The 14,291-nt window shown below is 35.2% G+C and overlaps 2 protein-coding genes across 4 annotated transcripts in view; one reads left to right on the top strand and one right to left on the bottom strand.

Moving 5' to 3' along the window:
• The window catches only part of CDC73 (cell division cycle 73), a 120,248-nt gene extending 113,581 nt beyond the window's left edge, over positions 1-6,667 (bottom strand). The window contains exon 1 of the mRNA XM_070940966.1: positions 6,259-6,667. Within this exon, the coding sequence (XP_070797067.1) occupies positions 6,259-6,389 (131 nt within the window). The 5' untranslated portion in view covers positions 6,390-6,667. The remainder of the gene's footprint in view (positions 1-6,258) is intronic.
• Positions 6,668-6,764: 97 nt separating this feature from the next.
• GLRX2 (glutaredoxin 2) lies at positions 6,765-13,444 on the top strand. Of its 3 annotated transcripts, none has more exons than XM_070940969.1 (4): positions 6,765-6,857; positions 9,496-9,559; positions 10,441-10,617; positions 11,671-13,444. In XM_070940969.1, the coding sequence occupies exons 2-4, from the start codon at positions 9,497-9,499 to the stop codon at positions 11,815-11,817; spliced, it is 387 nt and encodes a 128-aa protein (XP_070797070.1). In that variant the 5' UTR covers positions 6,765-6,857; position 9,496; the 3' UTR covers positions 11,818-13,444. The 3 variants fall into 3 exon arrangements, with proteins under 3 accessions (XP_070797070.1, XP_070797068.1, XP_070797071.1); XM_070940967.1 differs by lacking the exon at positions 6,765-6,857 and adding an exon at positions 7,021-7,091; XM_070940970.1 differs by lacking the exon at positions 6,765-6,857 and adding an exon at positions 7,118-7,197.
• Positions 13,445-14,291: the final 847 nt, after the last annotated feature.

The following is a 14,291-nucleotide window of genomic DNA, read 5'->3' as shown; positions in this document are numbered from 1 at the left end:
CCTGGTCTATTCATTGACCATTCAAAGTTATAACAGCACTGAATGAGTAAGCCTGACTGGTCCTCATAGTTACAGTACAGTATACAGTGTCCCTGCAATCATATGATTGTGATTTGTGTGCTTGGCAGCTGGCTAACATTAATGACAGTTGAAGCATCCTGTGGGTTACATGATTGCCATTTGGAACCCTCATTGCCAGCTTCCGTCAAGCAAAGTCAATTAGGAAGGCAAAATAAATTTGCAAATGGCAATCATATGACATCATGCTTACAACTGTGCAGGATTTGCCTAACAATGCAACTTGTGCAGCTCCTGTCAAAAATCAGTGAAAATCAGTGATGTTATACTTTATAGCCAAGTCACTTAGTAATGGAGCTGCCAGTCCCAATCACCATTGTTGATTGAGAAGTATCTTTAGCGCAGGCAACCCATGTTCCTGGTCCATCAAACCATGCCATCTTGCTGGATCTAGCTGTTGTGCATTCTCTCTGATCCTTTCTGCCCCATGGAAAAGCATTTGTCTGGAAATCCGGACGGCTTCAATCCTATTCATCTTTTGCAAGGCTTTGAAGGATGTTTTTCCAGGCATTTGGCCCAGGCAATTAGGTAAACTCTGCTATTGACATGGTATTTTTGATTGGGAGATTGCTTTTAAAAAAAAAAAAATCTTGGGTATCATGGGCTGTGTCCAGATGCTATAATTGCTGTTTTAATCCCTGTACAACATTCAGAATCATTACTGTGTGATTGGCAGCCCTATGAATTAGTTAAATAAAGAAACAAGGAGGAAAGTCTTCTCTGGGGTCCTAAGCAAAACAGGGATCAACTGGATTTTGGTTCAGAGAAAACATTGAATACATTTAAAGCAATCGTCAGGAGAAAGGGATATAAGGCTTTTTCAAAGTTAACTTCAAAGTTAAGACAAAGCAGAAAATTATCTCAATTCATTGTGGATATAGTCTAACCTCCATCAGTTTCAAAAATCATACCATTTCAAGGGGTTTTTTTGCCTTGGGTGTGCTGAGTTTGGATTTTTGAGTGTTATATTAAACTTACAATTTTGCCCATGCTTGGGTGATGGTCCGGCTCAATAAATTATAGATATCTGAAAGATTTGGTACTACAAAATAAACTTTTAAACTGCACTAAGATTATTAATTGTTATTGTGAGACTTTATTCAATAAGCAAATTTTAAAAATGAACAAGAAGATATTTTTCTAAGTTCATTTTTGAAACATTAAGAAAATGTGAAAATCCTATTAAATTTAAAGAACATTTTTAAAACTCCATTTAGATTATTAAAATTAATTTTAAAAACCTTATCTTTTACCCCAATTGGTGGATGAACTAATTAATTTCAAGGGAAATCAGGAGCATTAGATTGTGTGTCCAGTCTGAATTTCATAATGAACATGGAACACTTGGTCTCTGGGGAAATTTAAGGTTAAAGGAAACCACACAAAAGAATCTTTATTCCTTACTGCCATTTACTGTATATTTTCCAGAATAAGACATATATTACAGAAGATGGAATTAAAAGACATATTACATTGGACAATTTTTAAAATCAAGTCTTACTTTACTAAATCAGTTCTTCACTCACAGCTATTTATTTGTTTACTTATTTTCCCTTTGTTTTCATTGGGGTATGCCTAAACCAAGAAAGGAAAAACATTGCCAAAGAAATCAAGTGATATTGTCCAGAATACCAATTTCCTTTCTCATATTCAAGTCACAACCATATGTCAATATTTCAAGAACACAATAGATTAAAAATATAAGCTATTTATAGTGATTTTTTCACACGAAGCACCAATTAATAATTTATTAAATTGAACTGATTGAAATAACGTGTTAAGACTAAACCATCATTTATAAACAGCAATACTAAAGCTAAGCCAAATTTTTATTTTAGGGGGAGCGAGAGAGAGACTATAACTTGTGATGTAGGCTTACAAATACTGGTTATAAAAATCAAATAATCATGTGATTGATTTATGATTAGTATCAGATTCCTCAGAATATAATCTGCAGCATCAATAGGAAGTCATTCTATTTTGAGATTTATTAACATGCATGAAAAAATAGGTCTAAGAATATTTCAGCCTTCAGCCGAATTTTATCTGGAAAATCCATTTCTACATGGAATCCACACCAAGTCTAATCTAGACTCTTCACTAGCACAGAAACAAATTCAACAAACTTTTTCTTTATCTATGGCTTTAGCATACATTAATGACTGCTTAACTATTTTCAGGAGGGGGGAAAACCAAGGTTTAACTATAAATTTATAATCTATAAAAGTTTTATTTTTCCTCAGAACTATTAGCAAGATTGTCTATAAATATCTGAGTATACATTCAATTAAAACAGGGCAACTTCTGCTGAAAAGTTACTTTCTGGGTTACATCAATAACTCCTACTATATCCAACATTGGATCACTTCAAGATTAACTTCAAGAAAAAGCTTGTGGTTTTGTTTTTGTATGTTTTTCAATTTTCACATTTGATTGTTTTAAAAACTGCAGACAGAATTTTTAAAATAATATAATTACATTTGCAAATATAAGTACAGGTTCAAAATCTGAATGAATACTTGGTTATGTCAACATTTTATTGGCTAAACTTAATTTCTTCTAAATTTATCATGACTTAAATTATATTCATTTCAAGTGACTCAAATTCAGCTAAATAATTAATTAAGCACAAGCAATGTATTTCTCTTCAAAGCATTAAAATAGCTGCATATTTAGGAAGGTTTACAGCTTCAAAGACTGTCCCTGGTTGTCTAAGTGTTTATGTCCATGTGTAGTTTACACTGGCAGTTCCAGCAGAAATGTTGTCTGTACATGCATACACACAGGCAACAGGAACAATGTTTGAAGCTGCCATATAAGTAAAGTCCACAGTCTCCCATGAGCTGTGCTTATTCTAATAAAAAATATTTTTACTAGATGTTCTCAAGTTTAACGTTATCTGACATTAGAAAAAAAAATCAATGTTTTAAGTTTTCTACCAAGTTATTTGACAGAGAAATAGAAAAAAAAAAAATTTAAAGTGAGTCTTGGAATGAAAATGTAAGAAAAATACTACATAAAAGAAAAAATGTTTGAGAAAGGGTACTGAGTATTTAAGAATCTTTTAATCTTATCTTTTAATTAATCTAAATATCCCAGAGTTTTCAGAGCATACAGCAAAAAACAAATATTCTTTTCTTTCACTAGTAAGCTCCAAGTTATTATGTAAATTCATCAACTGGAAAAGCAGCACATATGACAAAGATATAATCATTGTAATAAAAATAAAATGAACACAAGTTCAATTATAATAAATCTATTACTTATTAGGAAAGCTCATCAATTAATATATCTATCTCTCCCATTACCTTAAGAATACAAGGGATTTAAAATGCATTGAAACATGCTGCAGATACCAAATGGTAAAATGCCAGAATGAAGGCTGAAGATATTTTAATTCAAAAATCTTGCTCTGTCATGAATGCATTAGGCTGCCTAGGTTCAAACTTTGTATCACAGACTAACTGTTGCAAGGTTTTTTTAAATGTTTCATTTTTTTTAAAGAAAAGACAAGTAACAAATAAATTTGTTTATATAAGGAGCAGCAGTCATATTTTGGTCAATCTCACAAGAGACCAGAGATATAGGAAGTATTATTGTATATTACAAGTGTAAAGGACTATGAGTTAATAGAAACTTCTAGTGAGTTAACAGCAAAGTCAAGAGTTTCATGTAAATCTCCTAAATGCAACATCTATTAGAGGAGATAATGAGACTTTGCATCTAGTTAACTAACTAAAATGACAGTGAAAAGGCAAGTTTGAACAAAAGAACTCTAAAAACATAGCTTTTCTAGAACTATCTAAGCAAAAAATGTGGGTGTCAAGTGCAGAGATTTATTAAATGAGAATAAATCAATTATAAGTAAGCTGACTTAATTTTTCATATATATATGTACAAATTAGTACCCTGAGATCCGAGCCACATAAAGCTCATAGACACCACAAAAAAGTTATTTTAACACAAAAAGGGTGATTACTCACTGACTATATTTCTATAGAGAAGATATTCACTATATAAAAACATACTATTTGTTTTAAATTAAAGTAAAAAGACTAAAATTAAATTGTTTTTGACAAAGTTTCCTCAGCTATTGCTTTTATAGTATTGCTTCTAACTCAGGATAAGTAGTTATGTTAGAGAAACTAAAGATCATGCTTATTGGCAGAATTCATGATCGAAAGAACAGAAAGTCTAGTTATCAAGCCCAGGAACACTGGTCAACTAATGCTGTGAAAAATATAAACAGCTCACAAAAATAAATTCATAAAGAGAAGGTATTTGAGAATACAGAAAAAAAGACAGTGCCTGTATGAGATACACACATTATAGGCTCCCTGCAGTCATGTAAATCACAAACATGCATACTAATATGGAGATGCCTGGATCATCCTATATAAACTGAAGTCTTTATAAAGTTTTAAGGTGACGCCATGAATTCTTGAAAAATTCCTATCTGAAAGTTCCTGACTCTTTCTGGATACCTTTGGATTTAAAGGGTTGGATCTGTATTTTTAGCCTTTTTAACTTTGGGATCCATAATTTTATAATTAGTTACTTATAATGTTCTACTTTCAACATTAAATCACAAAAGAAATTGAAGGTATAATAGAGGCAAGATATTAAATTCCCAGAGCTTACTGAAAGCAAACAAATCATGAAACAGATGCATGTAAAAGTTTGTAAAGCACTCAAATATACAACTGGTCCTTTTAAGAAAAATATGTAATATGTTCTAAAGATCACCTGTTTTAGAACTAGATTTTTTAAAAAAGATAGAAATTTCCAGAAATCACAATCCTGTTGAGATACATCAATGAAAAATGTTGTTAAATGTTCTAAACATAATAAAAAAAAGTATAACACTTTGCTCTTATATTCTATTCAGAGAGCCCTGGTTGACTATCAGCAAAAGAGTCAGATAAGCTTTAGCTGAATCTATCAAACCTTTACAAATTGTCACTAATGTTCAAATTATGAAAACAAAGAGTAATGTCAAATTTACTGGTAAATTACCTTTCCAATAATAGCCAGCAGAAAAGTTGTATTAAACCAAAGTGATGTTTCCTTCTACAAACAGTACCACATGAAGTTCTTAACGGCCAGATGGCACAGTCCTTATAAAATGAATGTAACATTCAGATCACCCCAATTGTTTCTTATCCAGATCACTTCTTAAAAGTTGTATCATCATCATCAACAACAACAACAACAACAACAAAAAAGTGGTTTGTATTCCACCATATAGTCTGCTCTTTCAAAGGTTCCATAAAAGTAATGGGGGCTTTAAAAAGAAACAGACATCAGTTGCTGTTGCTTTTTCCCCAGATCCTCATCAATATTTTCAAAAGGGGGTCTGATAGGGAAGGTGATAGCCATTACTATCACAATACACACAAAAAGAAACCTACAAGAATCCAATTTTACCCACTATGGGCAAGCAACATTTTTCTTTCAAGCTCTGAACTCTTGCATCTTTACATTCTGCTAGGGACACAAAACTCCCAGGTAGTCAAGAATATACAAACTTCTGCCCCAAGTTGACTAGATTTACTTCCAAACTGATTTACCCACAACGCAGGATATTAACTTTTACCTGCTCTCACGTCTTTCCATGGATCCCCCCCCCACCCAAGAGACTTATTTCCATCCTAACCGCCCTGACACCTTAACAAACACCAAGCAAATCACGTTGTCATTTGACCAGGCTTTATAGAGTTCCTCCCAACCCAAAACAACTCACTCACCCCCCACACGTGTCTTCCAAGCACTATGCTTGTTGCAACTCCACATCCCGTTTCGGGGAACTACTTCCTAGTCAACCTGGAGGCAAGCAGGTGCCGGCCACGTTCGCCTTTAGAAAGAGACCCCCATAAAGGCACCAAAAGAAAGTCAGAGGCATCACCTGTTAAGCTGTTGGCCCCAAACTCCACCTCAGACATCCTGAGCCCGAGGCGACACAGCGTTAATCACGGCTGGGCAAACTCGGCGTCCCCGGACGGCTTGGGAGCAGCTCGCTGTCCCCCTCAAGGGGGAAAGAAGCCTCGGCTGGGGCAAGGATAAAGCTGCTCGGTCGGATCCTGCAGGAGGACATCGCTACTCAGTCCCTCCTTAGCGTCCCCTTCTCATTCGGAGCCTCCCACACAAACACACCCCGGGCGAAGCTTTTGGCGGACTTACCCCCAGATGACATAGTTGGTCTTGACGTTCTTGGGCCAGGAGAACTCGCCGAAGATCACTTCGTCGCCTTTCACCACGATCTCCTTCTTCTGCGTGTTGTACTGGCGCAGCACGCTCAGGACGTCCGCCATCGCCTCAGCCTGCTTCGCTCGCTGGCCTCGAGACCCCGGAGACCCGCCCGCGCTCCAGTGACTTCCCTCGCGCCGCCTCCTGGTGCTGCGCCTTTCTCGCTCCTCTCGCTCTTTCGCCTCGACAGCCGCCTCGCCGCCGCCTGACTGTCAGGCAACGCAAACCGACCGCCGGACTAACCGAACCGACCGAACGACGGACCAACCAACCACCCCCAAGCAGCCGCCGCCGCCGCCGATATCGCACGCGCAGAAGGAAGAATAGTCGGAAGGACCCGACCAGTCCGCCTACGTCTGCGCCTGCGCTCAGATGTGGAGAGAGCAAAAGAGAGGGGGGGGGACACTCCTTGACCCCGCCCACGACTGGATAGGAAACACCGAGAAACGGGAGAGCTGTCTCTTTCAGCACTGCGTCCCGCCTCCCTTTCTGGGCTCTCTTCAACGCTCACCGTCAGACCCGGCGTGATTGACGTAAGGAAGAGCCTGTCGCAACGCTCGAAGGGGAAGTTCGCGTTTCAAAGGAAGGAGAAAAACCGAACAGGCAGTGGAGTAGTTAGCCCCTGGGTTGTTGAGGGCCCTTGGAAGAAAAAGCAGACCTGTCTTCCGGAGGCGGGGCCTCGCGGTGCGGTGCGGGGGTGGGGGGGAGGTGGCAGTTCTCATTTGGCTGATGGCTTTGAGGGTGCTGCAGAGGCTTTGGGTGCTCAGGTTGGTTAAAGGCGGGAAGGATGGTGCGCGAAACGAAAGGCGGCTTCGGCTTGATTCCAGTTGTTTGGCTTGTTGGGATGCTGTAAATTCTCGTTTGTTCTATTTTGTGAGTGAAGGCAGTTTGTAAGGGATTTAGCTGTAGCTATTTTTGTAACATTCACCTTGCGTTACCCTAGAATAGGTCTTCAAACTTATCAGCTTTAAGACTTGTGGACTTCAACTCCCAGAATTCTCCAGCCAGCATAGCTGGCTGGAGAATTCTGGGAGTTGAAGTCCACAAGTCTTAAAACTGACAAGTTTGGGGACCCCTGCCCTAGAAGGTTGGTTTTTAGTCACCTTACAACTGATATTTTATGGGTGTTTATTCGTGAATAAATAAAACCTGGGCTGTATGCAAGTGAATATAGTCGGCCAGGATTTAGTTTTGAACCTCTAGAGCACTTTCTGTCCTGCACAGAAAACAAAAAGTCTTAAGACATTCAGTGTCGTTGCTCAACCACTGATAATGCAGCTGTTTGGCCAGGCTCCCTAGAACTGGTTAACAATGATGGTTTTGGGGATCCCACAAAGATACTTTTGAGGGGGAAAACTTACGTTATATTTCAGAATATCCTGGCTGCGGAAATGTACTCATAATGTTTAGTTTCCTGGGCTTCACATTTTTATGTTGTTTTGAGTACTAAGATAGGGCTGCTGCTCTGGAAGTGTGGCTTTTGGACTGGCTTTGGTGGTGGGTCTCTCTGAATTTTATGATCTATAGTGCTTTATTTTACTTGAATTTATGATTTAACCATTGTTGTTAGTTTTTTTGGGGGGTTAGCATGTCTCCTTTTTATCATAAAGTCTGGTATTCAACTTTTAGAGTTAGAGCTGCCTATGTGTTAAAACGTCCAGGCTACTATTACTGTGTACTTCACTGTAATCTAATTTAATAGATATTTCTTTAGTTCTGTAGAATCCTTGGTTTTTAAACACAATATAACTAATCCTCAACTTAAAATCATTCACTTAGTGATGGTTTGAAGTTCCAATGGCATCAAAAAGGTGACTTATTTTTTTTGCAAGTTTTTCACACTTGCAACCATTGCATGGTCACATGATCAGAATTTGGACGCTTGGCAACTGGAATGTATTTGTGATGATTGCAGTGTCCCAAGATTATGTGATCACTTTCCGTGACCTTCTGACAAGCAAGGCCAGATTTACTTAACAACTGTATTACAAATTTAACAACTGAAGTGATTAACTTAGCAACTGTGGCAAGGAAAGTTGTAAAATGGGGCAAAACCCACTTAAACAACTGCTTAGCAACAGAAATTTTGGACTCAATTATGGTCATAAGTCGAGGACTACCTATATGAAGAAGCAGTGAAGTTTACTTTTTCCTTTAGTTTACTGATTAAATTCTGTTTTAATTTTCATGGAAGTGGAAAACAGGACAAAAGATTGGCCGTATACGTAAACATCTGCATATACTCTAAATCTGGAAATGTTAATATACAGTTCAGATATTTTTTTATTTGGTGCTAATGTGAAGCTGAATAGTTCTGGAAAATGATTTACATTAGACTAAAACAAATTTTGAAAACTGGGTTTTCTTTATAACCTGCAATTTACTAAATTATAACTTCCCACGCAGTGCTGAATTTGATTTGCACTTGTTAACTGCTACAAAGATATTATTTCTTACTGGACAGGATATTTGATTATCTCTGTGGAAGAAAGGCTATATGTTATATCTTAAAAGTAAATCCATTAGAGTATAATTCGACTGGGAAACCGTTTCTAGATTATGGTGTTTATGTGAATTTTTATCACATCCAAAAATTGTGTTTCTTTTTACATGATGTATTATTTAAGCCTTATAGGAATTTTAAAATCAGAATAGACTTTTAGTTTTATAGATAAAATACATTGTAATTTAGTATAATTTATGATCTCTATTATTTTAACTACAATTCCTGGTATTTATGCTCTTTTCTTTGTAAAGCTTTATGGTGATATGTAGTTTTTTAAAGATTATATTATATAATCAACCATTTATACCTAATTCCAGTAATGAAATTAAAACAACTTTTTCGGTGATATTCTAAATCTATCTATATGCCTCACACTAGCACTTTTTAATTTCTCTTTTCTTTTACTTTTTTCTTTAAAATATTTAGTAAATGTATATTTTTAAAAGGCTACAATATAGTAATTCTTAATTTGGCATTACTCCTTTTAATCTAAGACTTTAATCAAAATTAGCTTTTGTACTTGTCCAAAAAAATTATGCCACTTAGCTGGTTACTTTTATGAAATTTACAGTGTAACTGGTTGTAAGGCTGTTTTATATACAAGATTGTATTATAAACCGTCTGTAATATTCATTGCCATGCCTTTTTTTTTTTTCTTTCTTTAGAATGGGGAACAATGCATCTGCTACTACAGCAATATCTAATACTGCTATAGCAAACGAAATAAACGTGAGTAAATGTGATTGATCTAAATGCTGCTTTTTGTGGGGAAGGGACTTTATTTTTTTTAAAGTATAAAATGTAAATCTGAGTCGTGTTTTGGAAGTCAAACGCATATTGTTATAGCTAAGAAGTCCTCCAAAAATTGTTCCAGCTGTTGGTTTTTCAGTTTTTCACTCTTTCCTGTTTCAAAATGGCAGGAAATTGTACTGTCAGTTTTTTTACAGTCATACTTAACTCCCACCCCACCCGACCCCAGGGCAGCATAGAGGATTTGAGAACCACATATGGTTCTAAAACAGCTGTCCATTCTGCACCAATACCTTTTAACAGTACTGGAAGTGTGTCCTAGTAAAGTAATTCAATCTATCTAAAAAGTTTGTTTTAATTTGTAACAAGAAGCCTTTGGACGCAAACTTCTGGGAAGTAGCAGAAATACAATTCAATCCTATTCAAATTAAATAATGAAACTTTGAATGAAAAGTGGAAAGTCATGTTGGCAATACAATAGTACTTTGCCCACGCCCTCCCTTTTAAATGAAAACATGCTAGCTGATTCATTTGTTAGTACTATAGGCTGAACTGGAACATTTTAATTATTTGAGGGTTTTTGTGTGTGTGTAATATTGAAGGCTATACTTACGTACTTTTCTTTAACACACAAGTATGTAGAACGTATTTCCTTGAGAAATTGCTTTTTCTCCATTATACAAACATTATATTTAGAGCCAGACATGTTTGTTGAATAAGTTACAATTGTCTGGATTCACATAAAACCCTAAACACTGAAGTTGATTTGGATTTCGAATTGACTTTGAATTAGCCACTAATTCTTCCAGTTTCCCTTATGCATACTTCTCATCATCGCATATTTTTATTTCAACTCATAGGATGCTATATCAGATAATTGTGTTGTGATCTTCTCAAAAAGCACTTGTTCCTACTGCAAAATGGCAAAGAAACTATTTCAAGAAATGAATGTAAATTATAAAGCCATAGAACTTGATAGATATGAAAATGGAGGTCAGTTTCAGGATATCCTTCATCAAATGACAGGCAGCCGGACAGTGAGTACTATTTTTTTTTCAGATTTCGGAATAACTATCACTTTTCTAATTCTGGACAAATTCTACTCCATTTATAAGAGAAATCAGCAAATGTAACTGGAATAGTTCAGAGTTAGCCCAGAATTTTAATAAATTTTACCTTACCATGTCATTCAAAGTGGTTCGTAATGTAATAGCTACTACTCTAATATAGATTTTTTTGAAAAAAAATTAATATGCAATCTATACATTTATGCAACCTTGCAATAGCTGTTGCCTTGAACAAATTGCTGGGATGTGACAATAAGAGAGAATATAGCTTTATGTTCTACTTCTAGCATTGAAGATATTGTATATAACTGAGCACTCTGAGAAATAAATATATTTACTGAATAGAGTATAATATATTTTGTCTGATAGAGTAAAATTTGTTTTGGTCCTGTTTTTACCAGATATTAAAATCAGTGTTATGTATTTAGGAGTTGTTATCATTTAAACAGGATTTCATTATGAATCTGGTATATGAGTGCAGCATTTTGATGTTTTAAGCAGAGTGATTTTTTTTCTTTACATAAGACTACAATCTCTAGCCTTGTAAAAACTAGTGAGGCATTGTCATTGTTTTCAGAATGAATATTTTTTTCCTTTTATATCCTTGTTCGGTTTATTTGTTTGGATTATAGCTCTCAGTCTGAATTTGAATCAACTTTGTGAATTTAATCTTTCAATTTTAGATCATTGTTGAATACTATCTTTAAATAAAAATTAAAGTGCTAAATTGAAAAAAAAAAAGTTATCTTTATTTGGTATTTTGCTTGAATTCCAAAGGGAATCTGGATAAAAAAACTGCTCATTGCTAGAGTTAGATTGGATTGTATAAAATGCTGCCCTTGGAGGTTGAAGGAAAGCCTTACTTCTATTGCTATCTTCTTGCAGGTCTCAAGTTTTTTTAGAGTCTGATTCCTTCAATTTTTGTCACCCTTGATCCCTTAATAACATAAGCAGTATGCTATAGTGTATTTCATCCATGTTTGAACAATATGTTTATAACATTCATTTCTTTATATTCAACAGGTTCCCAGAATATTTATCAATGGAAACTTTGTTGGAGGTGCTACAGATACTCAGCGACTTCACAGGGAGGGTAAACTCCTTCCATTAGTACACCAATGCCAGATCCAGAGAGAGAGAAATTCAGTACATTCATATGGTTTTCCTTGATTTTTTAAATAAAACATGATGATCTTTTATTTATAAACCCAGATTTTACTTTACTAACCTATCTGTACAAAAATGCTTCAACAACTTTGAATTGTTCCAAAATATATTGGCTGGTAAATATGCAGGTTGCAACCAACCAGGGGTTCCTGGTAGGAAACTTAGCCACACAAATAAACCTTGTCACATTATCAGTTCTGGAAACTAAGTCTTAAGAGCTATGCCACCTGCACTTAAACGTAAAGCAATACTCCCAGGATGATTTTGGCATACCTATGAGCACCTGCACAATAATCAGCTGCCGTCCATGATGATTTGCTCATTGTTTGCTGTTTCTGCAACTCTGTACTAAACTTTATAGCTATATTGTCTGTGCATGCTGCCTTTCTCTCAAGAAATTGGACATTGGCAAGTTGGTATATCAAACAGAAAAAAATGAGACTTGGACAACACAAAATCAGCAGATGGCGTACTGGAAATAAAACACTGGGAGCAGATAAAGCAGTCATTGGCAATGGAGCTGAACTCAGCTTAATTCTTCTGTTGTCTTCAGTATAACTCCTCATCATTTGCTTCCTTTCACCTTGAAACTTGAACTTCTGGTTAGCCCCAGCACATGAATCTTTATGCAGTCAAATACAAAGAAGACCTCTGCCTCTTTTTAAAGTTATATAGAAAGGGAATGCCAGCACATTGGCAAAAAGTAGCTCTGGAGAAAGCAGAGAATATAGATTGAAGAAGCCATATTGGATGAGATATATAGACTAGTTTTATATAGGCTGAAGTTCTATTTGTACCTCTACTTCGCTTGAACCTAGATGTATACAACTAGTTTTCACTGTCAACTTTGCTAGTCTTTGTGCTTAGCAAGTATGGTTCTGTAAAATCCGTGTTCATTCTAAGTAAAGGCACATTCACTGCCCTTTTCCCAGTTTAAATATGTTCAAGATAATCTATCCTTGCCTGATTAATATTGTGGTTGATTTAGGCAGTATGTCAGAATCTCCCCTTAACAACACACAACATGAAGGATTTTTGGAATTAGGTAAAAAGGATCTCATCAGCTATATGTAGCAGATGCTAGTAAATGATTTACAGATGGGTGAATATTTTGAAAAATGTTCTTGCCCTAAGTGACCAGTATTTTTTGTGAGAAAAATATATATATGTCTAGATTGCTAGATGACACATTTCATTATCAAAGCTGCTTGAAATGTGACCTCTTTATGGCTTGCAAATGGATTGATGTTTATGAAATAGTACTTTTATGGGTATATGACAAACGAAGATTATTGTAACTTAATGAATGTTCTTTCTCTGTGTAATATATTTGCATTAAACAGTACCAAATATTTATCAGAATTTTACATTCATGTGTTATGATTAACTGCATTATAAACTGCATGCTCATGTTATAAAGAACCAGAATGTGTTTTTTTTTATTTTTACTTTTCAGTCAAATATTGTATCCTAAAACAGATTTACAAATTAAAAAACAATGATGGATATAAGAGATAGTACTGTAATGGCCAAATTAACTCTTTTAGTTAAAGAGAAGAATACATCAACTTTGTTTCTATCTGGAAACTATGTCTGGATTTTGTGTTCAGATTAAAAAAATATTTTGGGATATACTGATTAGACAAGTGGTTTTTTAATAGAAATAACTAGTATATATTGAGTATGTAAAGTAAAAAGTTGAGGCTGTAATATTCGTTCATTCTACTTCACAATATAAGAGTGATCAGACATAGAAAGCTCACAGAGCCCAACCTACCTATCCATCCATTCATATATATCCCCAAAGTAATTAAATGCTTAAGAACTTAGAAGCAAATTCTAAGAACAAAAGCGTCCATGTGAAATTGAAGCACACATCCAGCATCCATAGAACCTCAGTTCCAGCTCACCTTTTAAACCACACATTACACTAGTAAATAACGATTGTGGCATCATTAAAGGTACTTTAAATGACGAGATACATAGAATTTATTTTGCACTTGTTCTACAAAACATAAAACATTTAGGAACATTTCATTTACACTTGTATCTGAAAATAATCACTTATTCAAAACGATGGTAACCAACAAATCCCCTCTTCTCTAATGATGTTTATTAATAAAGAGATAGTTTTCTTAGTTAAAAACTTGTTACTCTTTAAATGAAAACCCAAAGCTGTTTATTTTAAAGTGGAAATCACACATCAAATACTCAAGGTTTATTATAACATTTTGACAGTAAAGGCGTTTTGTTTTTTTAAAAAAAATATGTAATTATGAGCCTCAGAAGAACATAATTCTAATGAGAAGAACAAAGATTGAATTCTTTTTCTTCTAATAATGTTTTCCATAAGGTCACTCCTCATTAAAATTCTGATACCCAAGGATAAAAACATCAGAAGTGAGAGTAGAAAGAATATTGTGATCTGGACCAAAATATCTAGTAGTTCAAACAATCCTTTAATTGTCAAATTATTC

The sequence above is a fragment of the Pituophis catenifer genome, unplaced genomic scaffold (assembly GCF_029215685.1).
Source record: "Pituophis catenifer annectens isolate HBS135680 unplaced genomic scaffold, rPitCat1.0.hap2 SCAF_3, whole genome shotgun sequence".
Classification (NCBI taxonomy): Eukaryota; Metazoa; Chordata; class Lepidosauria; order Squamata; family Colubridae; genus Pituophis; species Pituophis catenifer.
The sequence above is the reverse complement of the archived record's forward strand: the minus strand, read 5'-3'. Positions and strand labels throughout refer to the sequence as shown.

Coding starts and splice junctions, on each gene's coding strand:
- GLRX2 (XM_070940967.1), top strand. CDS start 7,054: ATGGCTTTGAGGGTGCTGCAGAGGCTTTGGGTGCTCAG. Junction 9,560..10,440: donor CTATAGCAAACGAAATAAAC/GTGAGTAAATGT, acceptor TTCAACTCATAG/GATGCTATATCAGATAATTG. Junction 10,618..11,670: donor AAATGACAGGCAGCCGGACA/GTGAGTACTATT, acceptor TATATTCAACAG/GTTCCCAGAATATTTATCAA.